At 39.0% G+C, this 20692-nt stretch overlaps 1 protein-coding gene across 3 annotated transcripts in view; it reads right to left on the bottom strand.

Moving 5' to 3' along the window:
* The window catches only part of EFCC1 (EF-hand and coiled-coil domain containing 1), a 120397-nt gene that overhangs the window by 38097 nt on the left and 61608 nt on the right, over nt 1-20692 (bottom strand). For 2 of the 3 annotated variants that reach the window (XM_060765971.2, XM_060765973.2), the window contains exons 4-5: nt 17049-17184; nt 13467-13632 (exon numbers count right to left, since the gene is read on the bottom strand). In XM_060765971.2, the coding sequence (XP_060621954.2) occupies nt 13467-13632; nt 17049-17184 (302 nt within the window). Of the gene's footprint in view, nt 1-1960; nt 2109-13466; nt 13633-17048; nt 17185-20692 lie in introns of those variants that run through there. The other variant, XM_060765972.2, reaches the window with a different exon arrangement.

The raw sequence follows: 20692 nt of genomic DNA, 5'->3' as shown, positions 1-20692 counted from the left end.
TTGCCCTGGATTACGATTGTGGATGGCATGGATTTAATAATGAATGTAATGTTTTTAAATGTTTTAATGTGTTTTAATTTTAATTTGAATGTTTATTTTAATTGAATGTTGTATTAAGGCATTGAATAGTTGCCTATATGTAAAGCCGCCTTGAGTCCCCTTCAGTGTTGAGAAGGGCAGGGTATAAATATGGTAAATACCGTAAATAGATTAAACACTGTTTTTGGACATTTGGACAATAAAAATGACAAATAGCACCAGAAGGACTGAGTTGTTGTATGTTTTTTAGACTATATGGCTATGTTCTAAAAGCATTCTCTCTTGACGTTTCACCTCATCTATAGCAGGCATCCTCAGAGGTTGTGAGGTCTGTTGGAAATGATGCAAGTGTGTTTTATATATCTGTGAAATGTCCAGGGTGGGAGAATGAACTCTTGTCTGCTGGAGGCAAGTGTAAATGTTGCAATTGGCCACTTTGATTGGCATTTGATGGCCTGACAGTTTTTAGGTGTGGCTTGTTCCTGCCTGAGGGAATCCTTTGTTGAGAGGTGATTAGCTGTTCCTGATTGTTTATTGTCTGGAGTCAATGCTTCTTGAACATGCCCCAAAAGCCCAAAAAACCTATAACAACCCAGCAATTCCAGCCATGAAAGCCTTCAACAATACCAGAAGGATTGCCTGTTGGAAATTGTATTCTTGGTGCACTCTCTAGAATACAAATGTTCATTACTAATTAGCATGAGCAGAGTTACTTGTGCAAAAGAAATGGCACTTTATCTAGGTACTTCTGTTGTAATTGTAACAACCTCCTCCTTCGTTTTCATGAATAAAATATTCTGGAACTTCATAGTTGAAAGAAATTAATACCTTCTGTTCTTCTTTTCTCCTGCTAAAACAGTCAAAATTTGGGCCCTGAGCTGCCACTGTCCAGATGTCCAACATCTGTACAAGTACCTTTACAAAGAATGAAGAGCTAATAGAAACTCAAAGCACTCTGTGCTTCATACCGTCTGATTAGCTTTAGATCTTCAAGAACATTGTATTGTTTTCTACCCATTTCTGCCTATGTAAAACCCTGTCTCCCCACACAAACTGATAAGCTATAATACATCAATTTCCCCTAAAGACAACTGACACAAAAGCTTTACAATTAGGAACAAAGTAATCAAATCAAAGCCTTCAGATCATGAAGGTTCATGTGACAACAGCTTCTACGCAGCGGGCCATTGCCTAGGGAGAGGACTCTGCAAATGTAGGTTTTGTATAAACATGAAAGGTTATTACAAAGGATATGTGACCTACTTCCTTCACTGAAGGGTGCAGCTTTTCTCTGTATTATTTCCTTTATAACAATTGAATGCTTTAGGTAGTGGAGGATCTGATACAAAAATTGTATTCCTATACAAGGCCACAGGAAAAGAGTAAGCAGAAATGGCTGGAATGCTTCAGGCAATGCAGAGTCAGGATTGAGGGGTGCCATTTGACCTGGTTATTTGCCAGTACAAACTATATCAGCCATACTTTAAGGCAGAATTGTATGGCAAACATTTTCCCTTGAAGCCATATCATTTCTGAGCAAGGGAAGCTTAAAATGAAATGTGCTGGAAAGAAAGTCTCTTGACTAAAATTATTGTTTTAGGGAAGCCTCCTATAGATGCCTAGCACCAATCTCTCGATTTTGCTTTCTTACCATATTGTGTGTCACAGCAGGATTCCAAAGGGTTTTCCCCAAGGCACACTTAAATATGTTCTTTAAAACACAAAATAATATTATGAAACATTTAACTTCAATACTGGCATAGAGTGAAGCACATTGATAATCTCTCCCTACACTAAAAGAAAACCCACAATACTGTTTCTGCTGCGTGTCCTGCTGTTTCCTTTGATCAAAGAAATCTGATCAATGATTCTTTTCTCTTTTTACATCTTTCTAAAATACTTTGATCAAAAGATGAATACAAGTCTCTATTTCAAAAAACCCATCTTGTTTCAAAAAGCAGTATCTACACAATGATGTGAATACACACTTGGATGCATACCTGTCTACTGGAGAAAGTAAACAGAAGATGGGGAAAGGGCACTAGGAGGTCATTCATAGAGGCAGTTTTCTAAAGTTATAAAATGGAAAAGGATAGAATATACGTCAGTGAAGAACACAATGTTTACCCACAATAGATGTGGGGAAATGTTCTAGTCTTTACTGTTAAACAATAAGTACCACCAGGTCTTGTCTTCATAGCCAATAGTGAAGCATAATAAGTATTGCAGTTTGACATCGGGAAGGAAACACGTTTTCCATTCCTGATTTATACAAGTTGTGATTCCAGTTATATGTGACTGACTCTTTCAGTATGTATTTTTTTCCAAGGATCAAGGTATGGCTTACATATTGGGTAGAAAAAATGTAAGTCAATGGCCCTAGAAGTTCACTAGGCATGATGAACTTTGGTGTTTCTACACGGAGTTGGGAAGAGAGGGCAAACACTTGCTTTATGCCCATGCATTAGTACAGTTTACATATTGGAATCATGTGTATCTCAAGCCACTAGTTTGTTAAGTTGGGCAAATGTGATTTTAGAGCAGAAAAGATCTTGAATTATCCATATTTAGCTATTGTGCAGTAAACCAACTCATCAGAGAGAGACTTGGCGCTTCAGACATAAGGAGTTATGAGGTTTCTATAGAAATGGGCAAGCCTAGATCCATACAGTACAGATGAAGCTTCCATGGCTTTCCAAATGTTGTTTGATTGCAATTCCCAGCAGTTCTCATTGTTAATGCTCTTCATTTATACTCTGAATTCCCCCACAAAACCGGGTCTCAAGGCAGCTTATCAATTAAAATAAATAATTAAAGTAAAAACAATTTAAAACATTAAATTAAAACATGGCAGCATCTCACACGACCTTTCTTTAAAACCTTCACTTCCAAAAGCCTGTAAGGTTACCACTCTTGGAGGACCATCATCCTCGGACTACGAGGGATCGCCTAAGTAAGTAAGTAAGTAAGTAAGTAAGTAAGTAAGTACTGTGAGGAATGCAGAAGTCATTCAAAATTAGCTTAGATATCCAGGGCAAGATTTCTCAGGCCCTCTTATGTTAACATGTTTCTCTCTCCAAGTGAAAACTAAACAGGCAGTTGGTATTTCTCATGCTGATCAAAGTTCCATTCAGTTCCATGTAGAAAACTTATTTTCCCCAAGATCTTTTGACTCTATTGCCACAGAAGTCCCAAGACCATCAATATATGGAGCATTCTTAACATCTTTCACAGGGTGCTGTAAGTTACTGTATTCATTACCAGACTTTATCACCAATCTTGAAAGCTATGATATATGACAATGTACAAGACTCATAGCACTGTTTCCACAATGAGGCGGCATACAGTTTGATGGATCATCTGCTGAGCTCGGATGATTTCCAATAGAACTGCTGGTCAGTGAGGGACAGGTCGCAATCTTGACACGGAGTGCAGCAATACTTTCCGCCTGTCATAATCCGTCACAGCACTTGAACAGTATATCCCTCATGGGATTGTTATTGATCCCAAGAGCAAGCAGTGCTGCTCTCCTTGAGAACACAAAGGCCCTGCTATGCTGAAAAGCGAGTTAACTTAATAACAAAATGTTAGTTTCCCACTCTCTTTCCTCCAAACCATCAGCCGACTTCAAGCATGTGTTAAGCATAATAGAGAAATCCTCAAATCTATCCATGTAAACAATTCCTCTGAATGTGTTTAGAAACAAAAAAGTAATGAAAACTAGATCCAGTGCAGCTAGATTTGGATATCCATTTGGTTCTTGTTTGTCAGACACTGTAACCTGCCCCCGCCCCCACTAAGAAGCAAACACATAAACGTGTGTGTAACTGATCTTGAGTTTTTGTTGATATTTGTTGGCCATCTCCCATTCACATATTAACAAGGACTCACCTTGCTTAGCTTTCAAGATCAGGCTGGATTTGCTGCCTGTAGGCTATTTAGCCCTTTTACAATTCCATTACTTTAATGGACCTACTCTAACTGGGATTTAGACCCCTGTTTTTCTAAAGATAATATTGACGATTGTTGTATTGCTGATTATGCTGACACTAAAATATTACTGGAATTGTTATCCATTGCTTTGATTATTTCTATTTGGAATCTTCTTATGTTGTAATATTTTAGGCATTTGTTTAAAGATTCATTAAGGGAATCATTTTTTTAAAAAACAAACAAACTAAAAAATGAAGTAAAAGTAACAGTCACAAGCATCTTTTGCAGGGATTCCCAAACTAAGGCCCACGAGCCAAATGCAGCCCTTTATGGTCATTTTCCCACACAAACACACACCCCGCCATAAACTTTAAACTTAGGGTTACCCTAAGTCTGAAACGACTTGAAGGCACACAAGAACAACAACCCACTAAGTAACATGACTATCTTGTCAGCCAAAAGCAGGCCCACACTTCCCATTGAAATTCCAGATATGTTTATGTTGGTTAAAATTGTTCTTCATTATTAATATTATATTCTTTCTTTCTTTCTTTGCTCTACAAACAAGATATGTGCACTGGGCATAGCAGGCCCGTAGCCAGGATTTTGTTTCGGGGGGGGGGGGGCTGAGTTTGGTTGGGGGGGGGCTGAGTCTGAGTGAAAGAGGGTCTACCCTAGCAAACCTTTTGTATCATTACCCCAATACCCCCATGCATATGGGATATATTGAGCATGGTGATCAGATCATGATATGAATAAACATAACAGTTTAAATAATGTACCAGTAAGGCCTTCTCGCGGACCACCATGAGAATTTGGGGGGGGGGGGGGGCTGAAGCCCCCCCAAGCCCCCCCCCCCCCCCCGGCTACATGCCTGGTGCATAGGAATTCCTTCATGTTTTTATTCAAACCATAGTCTAGGCCCCCCACAGTCTAAGGGACCTCTGATCTATTAATTGATGGCACAGATACAGTTGGTAATAAATTATACATCTCCCAATTTCTGTCCTAAAGCAAATGTTATGGTATTCCTGAGTTTTTTAGTGCAGTGAAGAGACTATGTGTATCTGTGTGTGTATCTGTGTGTATCTGTGTGTGTTTTTTAGTGCAGTGAAGAGACTATGTGTATCTGTGTGTATCTAAAGGTAGCATGAACACTCATGCTACCTTTAGAAAAGAAAAGGCTCAGTTCAAATATCAATAGGAACCCCCCCTAAAAATGCATTTTTCTAGCAATATATTGCAATGCCTTTCCTTAGTACACTGAAGAGAAAACAACTTCTCTTTCTCTCCCCCCCATTTCATTCCTTTATTTAAAAATGAAAGTAACAAGAATCAAAGCTGCTTGCAACCTCGTCTAGCCAATTTCGCACTCTATTAAACCTCTATGGGACAAAATAAGGGGAGTCATTAGAAATAGGATAATGGACCAACTTTCCTGCTCTGCAACTAGACTCAACAACCTCCCTGACTATATGCGTATAGTACTGATGCTTGATTCCACTTTGTGAATTAATGGTGAAAGCAGTCCAGCACTTTTCTGTGCTTCTCATGTTGCTGATTTTGAAGCTATCATTCTCTTAAGACTTTTTTTTTTCTACATACATCCAGTTGTATTTTTATTTCCACATGTGTTTGTACTAACTGGAAGAATAGCATCCAGGAGAGCACAGAAAAAGAAGTAAAATGCTAAGACTCTTCCCCCTGAGGCTCGTTTTCCTCTAAACACATTTTCCAACTTCAGTGAACACCTAGTGATCCAGATTTGAATCCTCATTGACAATCTGTCTTGATATCCATTAGAATATTTGTATAATGTTTTCCACCATTATCTAGTTGTAATCACACCACAATTCGGTAAGTTACAATCCATGTTTCAGATGGGGATACTGAGGCTGAGAGAAAGATAGAGCTAGCCATCAAGTTCATAGCAGAGGTTAGTTCTGAATCAGTGACTTTGTGCCAAGGACTTAGGCAGAGATTCTGCACACAAGACAAGGCATATAGGCTTAACATCAAGATATCTGAACTGAGGTACAAGATGCCATTTACTTAGACCAATAGTTCTCAACCTTTGGTCCCCCAGCTGTTTGAGATTCTCAGAATGTACTGGAATACTGACTGAAACTTTGGGAAATAAAAACAATGTGAAATACCAATGGTTAAGAACTACTGCTTTAAAGTAATCTAGTAATCTAAAACTCCTAGTGCTAAACATTTTAAGGAGAGAAGACAGAGCCTGAATATCCTGATGGGAAGTTATTCATCTGGATGTTTTGGTTCACCCCTCCCAAAATAGTCACTGTCATTCAGGCTTTGCTGCATCATCAGATATGTTTTACTTAATGGAGACCTTATCGTTGTCCATTCATCTGCAGGGGCAGTATCAAAACTTGCTGCTTTCTCACACTTCTTCCCCTTGCAATACCACGTCCTTAATTTGCTGAAGAAGCTGTTGTTGTTGTTGTTTATTCATTCAGTCATTTCTGACTCTTCATGATCTCCTGAACCAGCCCACGTCAGAGCTCCCTGTCGGCTGTCACCTCCCTCAGCTCCTTCAAGGTCAAGCCAGTTACTTCAAGGATACCATCCATCCATCTTGCCCTTGGTTGGCCTCTCTTCCTTTTTCCTTCTATTTTCCCCAGCATCATCTTCTCCAAGCTTTCCTGTCTTCTCATTATGTACTTCACATTTGCCTCTAATATCCTTCCCTCCAGTGAGCAATTGGGCATTATTTCCTGGAGTATGGACTGGTTTGATCTTCTTGCAGTCCAAGGCACTTTCAGAATTTTCTTCCAGCACCACATTTCAAAAGTGTCTATCTTCCTTCACTGAGCCTTCGTTATGGTTCATTTCTTGCATCCATGAGTTACTATGGGGTATACCATTGCTTTAACTATGCGGAACTTCATTGCCAGTGTGATGTCTCTACTCTTCACTATATTATCGAGATTGGTCATTGCTCTCCTGCCAAGAAGTAAATATCTTCTGATTTCCTGGCTGCAGTCTGTGTCTGTAGTAATTTTTGCTCCTGGAAGTACATAGTCTGTCACTGCATGAATGATTTCTCCCTCTATTTGCCAGTTATCAATCAGTCTGGCTGTCATAATCTTCCAATAGTTTTTCTTCTACTGGGGACAACTATCTCTGTCTTCTCCATTTTCTGCTACAGTTCCCCTAGCAATGCCCTTTTACCTAGACAGCAAAAGATAATATGAGAAGGACTGTAGTACAAGTAGGAGACATATATCTCTTCCTCTTTTTACCAGTGATAAATGCCCTGGAAATATATTTTGGAAGCAATGTTAATTTTGCTAACCAAACATGGTCAAGTATGTAGTCACTGGGAAGTGTATGCAAAGATATTCTCTTCTGTTTAAGAAGTACATTGTGAATAATTCAGCATACAATTCAAAATAATCTCAGAAGGAGTTCAGATAGGACTACATTATCATCATCATTCCATATCTTCTGTGGCAAAGCTTAAACAGTTTACTTATTTGGACTACAACTTCCAGAATCCATCAGTCAGCAAAACCACTGGCAATACAGACCAAAATTTAAATTTCCTAACTCTGATCTATTGCATATGCATGCTAGGTGAAGCAGTAATAAATCAAGATCTCCCTTGAATTTTCTCATTTTCCTTCAGTTATGATTATTTTGCAAAGCTCTTACCAAAATAACACTTAGCTGCACTCCTGTGAAACACTTTAGATTGCTTTATCCGTATCATTAAGCAGAGAAGAAAATATTGGCATAAACATCCGTTTCATTGGGACTGCCTGCAGGGTGAAGTTAAACATACACTTAAGAGTTGGTCACCTTTTTACTTTATGAATACAGTTGAGAGTTATTGATTGCAAAGTCTCATCAATGCCTACTTCCATCTAGCTGACTTGAAGAAGTGTTCTCTCTCACCAATGTATTAATTCACAAAGGGATCTTATAGCATCTTTGAGACTGACAGAATGAGGTTGGTAGCATATGGTTTTGTAGACCAAGTCTCAGATGTAGGGAGATGCATGCATCTAAAGATGTAAACTTAGTCTATGAAAGCTTACACTACCAACTACTAACTGAAACTTGTTCTTTCAGTTAGTGTCTAAGGTGCTACAAGATTCCTTTGAATACTTGATTCCTTTGATTTGAAGAATTCAATTGCAATTTTCACCTTAAGTTCAATAACTTGCTTTCTAGGCACCACCTCCATTCAGTTTGTTAGGCTCGCCATGTTGCAGTGCTCTGATTTGCAACAACTTGTCAGTACCTTGCCTATTACTGTCCAGTATACACCACGTGGATTCCTTTCTCTTTCCTCTTCTGTACATTTCTGTTTCTTTCAAAAATCCCATAATTTAAAAAAGGGGAACAACTAGCTGTTACTAATACTGGCCTCAGTCACAACCAGGAGTTATAAAGTTAAAATTTAGTCTGAAATCCAATTGATAGTCCTAAACAGAGGAAGCACACTGGATGAATGAGAACTTGGTAAGTCAACATTAAATAAATGTTCCATTGGTTCAATGTGTCTAATGTAGTCATGAGACAGGCCTTTATGGAAGAATGGCAAACATTCATATTAGTTGCTATTTGAGAAGGCAACAGAAGAAATGAAAGAGAACAAACTATTTGATGGTTTTCCCACTTGTGATTCATGAAGTCAAACAAAAATGGAGGCTGGGCATAAGCACTTAATAGATCACTAGTAACAACTATTGTTTTGATTGATAAGTTAGATAAAGTTCAAAGTTCTGCAAAATTCTTAGCAATATTAACATGTATCCTCCTTTTAAATTCAGTTCATTGCCTTCCAATAAATATATGGAATGGAAATGGGTGAGAGAACAGTGATAAATAGTCTACTGATTGCTTCTTAAGGGCTCTACTCTCAGTTTTTGCTTTTATGGAACAAGGAACTTATTCTTTCCAGTCATTTATCTTTTATTTTATTATTTAAAAAATGGCAAAACAGTGGCATTCTGCTATTGAAAAAAGGGAAGAAAAATAAATTACTTCAGGTAATTCGAGCCTGTTGTGGGATCATAATATATTGGGACAATTAGGAGGCACTATTTAAGGGATAATTAAGAGAGTATTAATCACTAGTCCTCCATCTATAATGTAGCATAATACACAAAAGATTGGAATGCAAAGGAAGACACCATCTGAATAATCCACAGAAGGCTGTGAATGAAGGCAGCAGTCCTAGAGAACAAGGCCAATGTGGAAGCAACTCTTGTTGCCCTAGTTCACAGGAAAAAAATGCTAAAATTATAAAATTAAATGATTTGCCTAAAATTTACACTGCATTAGATTAATTTTTTATAAACCAAACCAGATTAAGGCAGCCTTCCAAGATGCTGAATCAGGCTTAATGTGGTATCTTTTATAATGGCTAAAATGAACAGGCATGTATTCTGAAATCTGAAAATAGCACTCAAAATCTTTGACTAAATTACCAATATTGGAAGAGACAAGACACAAATTTATTTTGGAAATTCATGCTGCACAAAATCTCTCTTTTCTGCCAATTCCCCCCCCCCCCTTGTAATCAGATCTATAACCCAGGAGTCTTCTGAATGGCATGTTATGAAGCACCTTTGCCTGTTAAAGGCTAATTTGAAATGTAGACATAATCACAGAGATTAACATACTTGCAAGACCTGAAGGACACTGTGTAAATGGGATTTTCCAGTTTGAAGCCAGAATCAGCCTGTATTAAACTGCTATGTAGACAAGGCATGCTGAACCCAGTTTCTTTTAATGCTCGTCTGTTGCATTAAACAAATGCTGTACTATTTGGAATAGTAGATTATTGTGTTCAACCAATACAATACCTTGGATTAGAGCAAGGAAGAGTAATGTGGAACAGGGATGTGTATTTGGGTGTTTCAACTTAAGTACTTTATTTCTGTCCAGAAACCTTCTTCTCTGCTAAGAATTTAGACCATGTCCCCAGTGTCATTCATTAGGGCAAAAGGAGAATATGCAGCATCCTTGAACATTATCATTCTTTGCAATTGCTTGTTGCAAGCTCAAAGTTTAATACATTTATTTTTATTGCACATTGGAACAACATCCTGTGGGATAAATTTAGTCTTTCCCAGTCCTTGTTAATCCTTTCTTGTCACCATATTTCATCTTTATTGCAGTAACAGTTGCAAGAGGCCCCCTTGGAGATGGAACTGAATTGAAGGGCTGCTGCACAATTTTTGAAGAAGGCAAAGTTTTTTTTTAAAAAAAAATTATTTGCTCGGAAAATATTACCCTAATCAATATTTAGTAACTGAACAACCACTTCAACACTCTGGAGAGCTGTGAGTAAAGAATGAAATAATCTACGATCCATCCAGTGCTCCTCTCAGAAGGTCATCTGAAGAGCTGACAAAGCTGTAATGTATTTTTACTGGCTATTGGGGAGCATCGCTTCAAACCTACTTTCGCTCTATATCCCAATATGAACTCTTCTTTTCTAACTTCTCGGTTAATTGGAAACATGGGCAGATGACATAGTTCATCTTATCTGCCAAACAGTGACTTCTAAATTCCCATTTCAACCTCCATTTCCACAGCAATGAAACACACAAACAAAAGGGTTCCCCATCCTTCATGCCAATGGCAGTGTCATGAACCGATCAGCAGGCAGGCAAAGAAATATCAGTGCTTTCCAAAAACAATATCTGTGGGGTTATTTACACTACATCCTTCTTTCACATGCTCTCTAGCTAGCATGTTTGCATCTGAGAAAAATATAGGAACCTGAAATCTCTATCCAATTTTTCTCCTATATATCAGAATAATGTTGACTGCATGAACAATAAAGCCAATGAAGCAACTGTAAGACTCCTTCTCAGTAGCCCATGTTCTTATCCAGTATACACCCAATATACAAGATACTCCAAAAACAACTCAGACAATGGTTTGCCATAATATTGGATATGTAGCAGATATAGCTGGTTTGCTTATGAATGAACAGTACTAAATGATTCTATGTAATCTTTATACCAGCTGTGCACTCTGCTGACTATTCAAGTTTTCAGTGCTTTGTAATTACCTAGTTTACACAACATCGCATCCCTTAAATGTGGCTGATACTATAGTTTTTGGAAATGCTGGTGGCGGTAGTATGAAGGTGTACCCTCAAGCTGTGATTAGATGCTACTGAAAAATAAGTCTAGCACCCTTACATGTATACATTTTTAGCCAGATCTACTTTCTTTTCATACTAAATGCCAAAAGTAGCACATAAAGTAACAATATAAAATTATTAGAATCAACCACAGCAGACACAGAGAAACATGGCAGATGGACACTTAGTACTTTCCATTGATTCAGAAGATCAGTATGGAACAGATCTTGTATGACTTTTACTGTAATCATTAACAATACATTAGTAGAGAGGTAATGCCAAACAATGGTTGCTATCATACTCGGCAGAGGTAATAGAACTGTGAGAGCTGTATTTTTATAATACTATGTGACTGGTCAGAGGGGTAGGAGGAGTATAGATCTGGGAACAGATAATGTGACAAGACAATTGTGATACGCTGAATGTTTTGAAATAAATAAAATCCCCCCCAAAAGACAACATAAAATTATTCACACAGCATGAAATCCTAATTTTATTATATTCAAACTCAACCTTTTGTGTACATAATTGTTCAGTGTCCATACAGAGGTATATGAAAGAACAGTTTAATGACCCTCTATGTAAAACTTAGTGGCTAACTCCCTATGAAAAGACTTTTAAGTAGATGGAAGTAACTGTACTTTTTGATTAATTTGTCCAGAAAAAGTCATGTGTTAGGCCAAGCTTCACTAGCAACCTTTTATAGATTCAGAGTTGATAAACTATCAACTTAGCTTTAGAATTTAGTAATGTTTTCTTCAATCTATCATTTATGATCTGACACCTTCATTAAGCTTTCTTTGGAAGATGTCCCTCTGAATTTACCGTGGCTACAGACTGGAACACACTAAAAAAGGAATCAAAGTTAACAGTCTTTTTCATCTCCTGGCCTTTGTACTTTTAGATTGGATCAATTATTGATCCATACATGGGGCTATTACTCTTGACCTGCCTGCAGCTGACGCAAGTTCTGTTTTGTTTCTTTTCTCTGTACTGACTTTCAAGATATGATTTTTGGATGTATAAATAACAAGCCCACGCCACCAAGGTGCCATTTCACCAAACCACCCAGTGACAGTCGGCCTGTAATTTCAATACTAACAAAAAATATTGAAGCTGAACATGAATTCAGCTTCAAAACAGCAGTGGGAACAAAAAGGAGGGAATAACAGGTTGCTTGATGTCCTCTTTTAAAACAGCCTAAAAATTAGAATCTGCAGTGAAAGTCAAGATGTTTGCCTTTGTGCATTTTCCACAGAAGCATGAGTCTTCCCCAAAACTTCTAACAGTCCTCAGAGGGAGTGTCTTACAGCATTTCAATAAAAAGGAATGGAGGCTGGAATCCTATTGGGAAGTTATGTATAAGTAATTATTATTACGTTTATTTATACTTTGCTTTTTGTCTCTGCAAGGAGACTCAAAGCTTCTTGCACCTGTTAAAGCACAAACTACCGTACTTTCACAAACTACCGTACTTTCTTGCAGCTTGCACATCCCCCTCTCTGTACAGAAGCACTTTGGAATCCCTTTCTCAGGTGAGGCTCAGCCTCATTAACACTATAGTCACCTCCCTCCCCAAGACATCTCTGGACATTTATGTTGGCAGAGCTTTATGTTCCTCTGTTGCTTAATAGAATTCCTGCCAGAGAAAATATTATCTGCATTCTCAGAATACAAGTCTTCCCCTCCACCACCTTTTTCCCTTATAAACACACACAGAGACATGCTCATCTTTTCATTTATCAGCAGACAGCACAGAGATCTAAGCACTCTCAGCAGCGAGATGTAGAGTATGCAGGAAACTTGTGACCTTCCAAACACTGGATTGCGACTCCCATCATCTCTGAACTTGCTGGCTGAGATTAAAGGAGTTGGAGTCCAGAAATACCTAATGGTCACATGTTTCAAGTCATAAAAGAAGACCTTCTTTATAGTCTTGTTAACAGAGAGGCAGTCAGAAATTTACAAAATCAACAAAAGTATGATTGGAAAGGAAAGCCTGCCAGCCTGAAAAAGCCTATTTCTCAAATGTTTGGCTTCTAAAGGGGTCCTTAGGACCAAGATGTTTGGAGAAGGCTAGCTTGGAAAAATCACATATCCTACGGCTGAGGTGGCTTTACAAGACAGCCTTTGTAACATACCATGGCTTTGAGGAATTGACCAGAATCTAGGCATTGATGGAACAGGCTACTTGGAGATTGGAGCAATTATTTCCCTGTCTTCCCTTGTTACTGCTAAACAATCCTGCAAAAGTACAACCATGGGAATGATGGATCATTATACTAGAACAAGATCCCAACTACCACATATGAGAAGCCTTTTAGATATCAGCCAATCTACAGCAAACTACAAACCTATTTACCTTCTCCGCATTTGTTTCCAGTATTTTTACTTCTTGCCCTTTCATTTCAAGCTGTTCTGTTAACACTGACAACTGCTTGACTAGTTCCACAATGATGTTCTCATGGCCTTCCTTGCTGGTGTTCTCAAAGTGATGTATCAGCCTCTTCATCACTGTGTCATCACATCTGTGGATAGAAAATATTCCTTTGACTGTGTGTCTTTACATTTTGGTGTCATGAAATGATAGACAATAATGTATGGTTTAAAATATCTGAACCAAGCACTCCTGAAACCAAATCCAGTTTCTAAATACTAGCATTTTAAAAAAATCAAGATCATCAACACAACAAAGCAGGACACATTAATTATCTGTACAGAAAAGCCATTTTTGTTGCCTTGTTGAATCTCCTCAACTTGGAGTAAGGAGAAACTGGCCTAGAGCTGGCCCTGAACATTTTGAACCTTGAGATAAAGGGCAAAATGGTATTCATTTTTTGTATAATACGCAATTAAAGTGTCAGTTTAATTTTATTTTAGCACAACCTCCACTGCAAATGAGAGCACAGGGACAGAGTTGTGGGGCAGCACACCCTGTATACTTCTCATCCATCAGCAACTGATATTGAACACAATTGACTCCATTTATCTAATGGCAGGGTTGACCCTGAACAAGTCAGTTATTTTATACTGGGATTTGGAATTGATTTTTAAAAGGCTATTTCTGAAAGGATTCCTCATCTAGGATAAAACCACTAACCTTAGCTTTTAGCAGCAACTTCAGAAAGCTCAGTGAAGACAACCAAGCATGATGCTTCTGGGGTGACACAGAAAACTCTCTTAACAGCTAAAGAAGAAGCTATGTTTTTAGTTGAAAATCCTTCTTTGATGTTGAGCGGCAGCAGCAGAAACTGCAGACTGACTCAGATTTGTGTGCACAGACGTCCATTAGCATGGCAATATGTTCTTTAAGACTATAGCCTTTGGCACTTTTCTCTGGCACTGAGTCACACGAGTTAAATGTACCATCTGAACCTTGTAAATGCCAGAGAAGGCAGTGTAGGAAGCTTCCCTCTCATTCGTAGCATCTCCTTGAATCAGATAGAGTTAATTAACATATGCCTCTCGCTGCAGGGGGAAATTGGGGAAATGTTTAATGGACTACTTGCTCTTTAGGGTGAAAAATGTGTTGCCTCCCAGACTACAACTCCCAGCATTGTTCACGTCTGGCTACATTGGCTAGGATTGCTGGCAGTTATGAATCCACAACTTCAAGAGGTCTACAAAACCTCAACCTCTACCTCACACCTGTAACACATTTTCTGATCAAAAACCTACAATATACAGTATGTCAATTTTTCCAAATGCAAAGGTAGCAATGACCACAAGGCAAATTGCAAAAGCCATAGTATGGTTAGGTCAGGTTGCTAACAGCAGTGAATTATAGGGAGCGGACAACTCCCCTATTGAAACAGGCTGCTGATAAGTTTCTGGTCCTAATTAAAGGTGCAGGTTATTACCTACTAAGCCCTAAATGGTTCAGGTCCAGCCTATCTTCGCAATCACATTTTCCCCTCTGAACCTGCATGAGCTCTAAGATCTGCTGGGGAGGCCCCTTCTCTCACTTCCACATCCGTCACAAGCACAATTGGTGGGGAAAATAGAGAGGGCTTTCTCGGTGGTGGCCCAGCTTTGGAACTCTCTTTTCAGGGAGATTAGATTCACTCCCACCCTGTCCACTTTCCATAAAGACCAAAAAAAGTGGATGTTCCAATGTTCTTTTGATTAATCCGGTTCACTACATGATTTGGCCCCTTCAGCCATAACTTAATACTTGATCCTTGCACTTTATCATTATCCCTCCCCTTGCTGTTGTATTGCACTGATTGATCTAGCCCAAGTTGGCCACTGGCCCTTGCTTGTTACTATCAGCCCGTTCTGGCAGTTGTACTGCACAACTGCCTCTTAGTTCTGAACATGCCTCTTAGTTCTGAACATGTCCACTGTGCTCAGCTACTGTTGTTGATTATTGATGGTATATGTTTTTATGATGTTTTATATGTATTTTATTGTGCTATATTTTAACTGTGTTGACCAGGCTTGGTCCCCATGTATGCTGCCCCAAGTCCCCTCAGAGAGATGATGGCAGGATACAAAAATAAAGTTGTCATCTTCATCATCATAATCATCTTTATTAGGCCAAGTAAAAAAGTACAAAGATTTCTGTGCAAGTTTCTGAAACTGCACATTTTTTAAATCAGGCAAAGAAATGCTTAAAGCAAGCAAGGAAAAGAGGAGTGGAATGATTATTTCAAGTCGTGTTGTCTGCATATTAAAATGACATGCTATGGGGGAAAGGATCACTAGATAGCTCTTTAAAATATTCATGTTGCTGTTGCTGTGTTCCATCAAGTTGTTTTTGACATCTGGTGACTCTGAAGCAAACCTATCACAGGATAATGTATTGTCAAAGGCCTTCACGGCCGGAATCACTGGGTTGTAGTAGGGTTTTTTGGGATATATGGCCATGTTCTAGAAGCACCACTATCACAGGATTTTCAAGCAAGATTTGTCCACAGAGATTTGTCTTTGTATTTCTTGAAAGCTTGGAGAGTGTGACCTGCCCAAGGTCACCTAGTGGGTATCTGTGGCCAAGCAGGGATTCAAACCCTGATCTTCAGAATCTGATGCTCAAATCACTACAAAAATATTTACATCCAGTCTTGTATCCAGTGACCTCAAGATGGCATGCAACGCATCAACTCAGACCATTTAAAATTACTTAAAACAAGAATTTAAAGGCCAAAAGCTTATTAAACTATTTAACATTTAAAAGAGAACAGATAGGGAAGCCATTCAAACATTTTAAACCACACACGTATGCAAATTTGAATGAGATCAAACATACATCTGCATTTTTAATAAACAGTCATATTTGCACTAGAACGGTAAGAGAGTTGGTGCCAGTTGGGCATCTAAGGGGAAAGTATCCCATAACAGGCTTCCTATAACATTTTGAATTGTGGTGTTGGAGGAAAATTCTGAGAGTGCCTTGAACTGCGAGAAGATCCAACCAGTCCATACTTCAGGAAATAATGCCCGGCTGCTCATTGGAGGGAAGGATATTAGAGACAAAGCTGAAGTACTTTGGCCACATCATGAGAAAACAAGAAAGCTTAGAGAAGACAATGATGCTGGGAAAAATGGAGGAAAAAGGAAGAGGGGCTGACCAAGAGCAAGATGGATGGATGGTATCCTTGAAGTGACTGCCTTGACACTGAAGGAGCTGGGGGTGGTGACGTCTGACAGAGAGCACTGGCATGGGCTGGTCCATGAAGTCACAAAGAGTCGGAAGCAACTGAACGAATAAACAACAACAAGTAACATATTGCCCTATCAAATTTAGGATCATTAGGTTACAACCTAAAAAAGTAATTAAAGCAATACATGTTGGTTCTCCATTTTAAAAATGCAGCAATAACTATGAAACCTGAAACTCAGTTATACATAATGTAAAATTCACTCACTTCATTGTAAGTGCAGTTTTCAGAAAGGATAACCAAATATTGTTTAAAATATGAATAATTTTCTGGCTGAGCCATACCCATTATTGCAACAGGGAAGTCTGGCTAGGAGTTTCTTCACTTCGGCAAGTTGACACTCTTGGTTCCCTGACCATTTCTCTTCCTCTTCATCCGATGCAGCCTGACCTTCCACAGAACGAAACATCTGGTCTTCCACTGAAACAAAATGCAATTTTGCCTTTAAAAAATTCTGTGGCACAGGAGGTAACATCTTAAAATAGCAGAGTTCTGAGCTTGATAAGGTTACAGTATTGGATTACAATTCCCCAAACCCCTTAGCTATCTTAGAGAGTTGTAGTTCTAAAAAAAAAGTAATGTTGGCAAGCTCTGTTTTTAACAGGGGATTCATTTTGAGAATGATTAAATGGCAGTCTCAAATGGGCTGAAATGTTACAGTCATTCAGTACTAATTAAAAGAGAAATGACACAACCTTCCACCATGATTTTGCTGACAAGATTTTTCTGCTACCTTAAAAGCAAGCACTGAAAGCTTCAGTTACTCTCTTAATACAGAACTATTGGCACCATCCACCTAGAATTATATAAGCCTTATTGAAATTAATGAAACAAACACATAAGAATAATGTTCATTCTTCTTGGCGGAGTATACTCAATATGAAATAAAGCTTGAGCCAATTTTTATAGAAGTTGGGAGTAGCTGTAATTGGGAGTTTTTGAATTCAGGAAATGTCCTCATATGAGTTCCTGACTCCCTGATGGCCAAGGCCCTTTCCAGTAGATGTAATTCTATATCCTCCCATCTCTAAACACTCACCTACATGTTGTCAGGCTGGGAAATTTCCCCTTGCTTGCAACCTTTCAGAGGTAAGAGGATGCAGGGGGAACAAGCGGGCAGTAGGCAATGGCATGCTCTTCAACATTACAGAGATGGAAAAACAGGGAAGGGTTTGGATAGCATAGAGAAGGGTTAACCCCTGTGTCCCTGTTCAGAAGATTTTCCCTCAGCTTCTGTCCCTGTGATAACTGGATTTGGGGGGGGGGGGGGTGGCTTGTTGTTGAAACAAGGATTGGCGATAAAGCTTCAGTGGAGACACCTTTTCCCCATAATAACTCTTTCAGAACTGAATTTTCTTTTGATGGGTAGATTTATTTCACTTCCTGTTGTCTAACCTTCATTCTTAACTATGAGTTGTTTGAAAGTCGGATGTTTGTAATTTGGGGACTGTCTATATATGTAAATTTCTTTCTCAGAACTTAAACAACTCAAGATTTGACCACAGAACTGATCTTTCCAATAAGTGTGCAAAGTTAACCAACAATTTATGTAGTTTAATAGACTTAGGTATGTACACACCACAAAACAGAGATCAGTATGTACCAGGATATGAGTGGACAACTGGTTGAGAGGGAAAGGCTAGAGGAGTTCTTAAAGGTCTCTCAACAGATTTTTTAAAAAAACAACAACAACTAGTGATGGGATTGCAGTAGACAAATGTTTTATCAGTATAACAAGAGTCTGATTTTGGCATTACAATGCTGAATGGGGACATGGAAAAATAAGTAAATGGGAATAGAAAAAAAGACAATTACTCTGGATCTGTGGAGTCAATCAACCATGGATCAAAAACAATAATTTAAAAGGGCAGTATTTAAATATTAAAAAATAGAAATATCTTCAAAAATATTTTTAAAGCACATTTTACAAAAGTTATCTCCTATTGCATCCAGTGGCTTTGCAAGAGAACTGTGGCGGAAGCTTGAGCGTGGCACTCCCTTACTGAGGGGAAATAAGCCACTGCACTGTGCCAGGAGAGGGGAGGCCAGGGTCTGTGAGTAGGTGGCGGTGGCTGCTGCCTTCATAGCAAATACAGCAAGTGGTAAGGTAGATCAAGTGGCCAGGGAGAGAATAAGACTAGTTGTTGGGGAGGGAAAGGCAGGCTGGATGAGACATGGCTTGTTGCCACCTTCTGGGTGCACATAGCAGGTGGTGGGGCAGAAGGGATCAAGTGAAGAAAGGGGGGAACTGGTGGGTGGGGTGGGGTGGGGAGCCTGTGGGCTGTGTGTGTGGTACCATCTGCCCTTGTGGGTCCTTGAGATCTCTTTTTATTCCTTTATATTAGGGATGTGAGCATCTGTAGGAGTGGGGGTTGTATGGGGGGGAGTGTTGTGGAACAAATCTCTTGCAGATATGGAGGGTCTGCTGCACATCTGTATGAAAGAGATGACTAGATATGCTGAAGAGACAATGATGAAGGGATCTATTTTTGCAAAGATACAAAGAAGGCAGAAAAGAGAAAAGACTCGAATGGTTAAGTAAAAGCTTTCTTGCTGATTTGAGCTTTGTGGGTGTATTCTACAGGGAGATAAAACTAGGCTGAGGGATATAGATAATTGTCTGCTTTATAGACCTGCATTTCTTTAAAGCCTGGGTTTGGAAGAGGGCTGGTGGCCATTAGTCACAGATTTGTTGCAAATGGCTGTTTTGCAAGCTGAGTTGCCAGGTTTTTCTGTTAATCACTGTGCCAGTCGTTAGGGACATAACAGTCTTCTTAGAGATGAATCTCTGCCACATGTATTAAAAGACATTTCCACCAGCCATTGCCTATATTTGCAACTAGTTAGCATTTGGCTGAGCAAAATGGGACTTCTGGCTTAATTTGCTTGTTTAGTATTTTCTGATTCTTTCCCAGACTGTTTGAAACCTGGCATTTTGCTTTAAATATTACAATGGAGTTAAAACATTTGGCTGAAATACATAGCTGGAACATTCAGAATTCTTTCCTTCATTTCAGGTTCAAAAGGTAGTTCAATCTATCAACCTTTCTCACCAGGATGAGGAGGATGAATATGTAAAAGACATTCTATAGTACTATAATTTAAAAGGATGCTCTACCTGCCAAAGGCGATGGCAGCCCCAGACATAATCAGACTCCCCAATCAGGAAGGCAGATAAAATAGTGACGTAATGAGGCATTCTAAGGAGTGATCCAAAGGGGACTGAGCACAACAACTGCAGCTTCAGAGACTCTGCATCTGGGCTCTTGCTAAGTAGAGGGAAAATAACCAATGGTGGAGTCAAATTTCACCTTTATCCTATCTGTGGGGCATTTTTAACCTAAGGAAGGTACAACTCCCTGCATCTAGGGAAGAAATGTCCCCAAATGTACTATGAGAACAGGAAAATGTGGATAAAACACACTCTACTGAAATGAAAGACTTCTGCTAGAAGTTTGCATAGAGCTACACTGAAGGACTTAGAGAAGTATCCTTTGGAATTTGCTAGGTCCTCCAGCAATTCAATGGTATCTTCCAGCAGAAGCAGAACATTGAATTATCTGGAGGGCATAGAAAAAGTATAGGGTGGGAATTCCTAGGGTAGGAATTGTTGGATAGGTGAAACGACATTTACTGTCTTGCAGGTACCTGGGTTGTCCTGTCCTGTCTGAAGCTATCTGGAAGGAATGGAATTTGACTAGTTGTAGAACTAAGCAGTCCTATATCTTGCTGGGTATAAATGTTCTTCCTCTTTGGGGACATGGTTGAAATCTGCAAAATGTTGGGTAATTTAAGAAAACATTTAAAATGTAAACCAGCAACGACAACAGCAGCAGCAGTTTAGCAGATCAGAACGTTCTAGAGATGTCCCTCACCATGCTCACAGGAGAAGAACAAAATGAAGGGCTCAAGGGCTTGTCATATGGCT

Source organism: Anolis sagrei, chromosome 2 (genome assembly GCF_037176765.1).
Source record: "Anolis sagrei isolate rAnoSag1 chromosome 2, rAnoSag1.mat, whole genome shotgun sequence".
Taxonomy (NCBI): Eukaryota; Metazoa; Chordata; class Lepidosauria; order Squamata; family Dactyloidae; genus Anolis; species Anolis sagrei.
The sequence above is the reverse complement of the archived record's forward strand: the minus strand, read 5'-3'. Positions and strand labels throughout refer to the sequence as shown.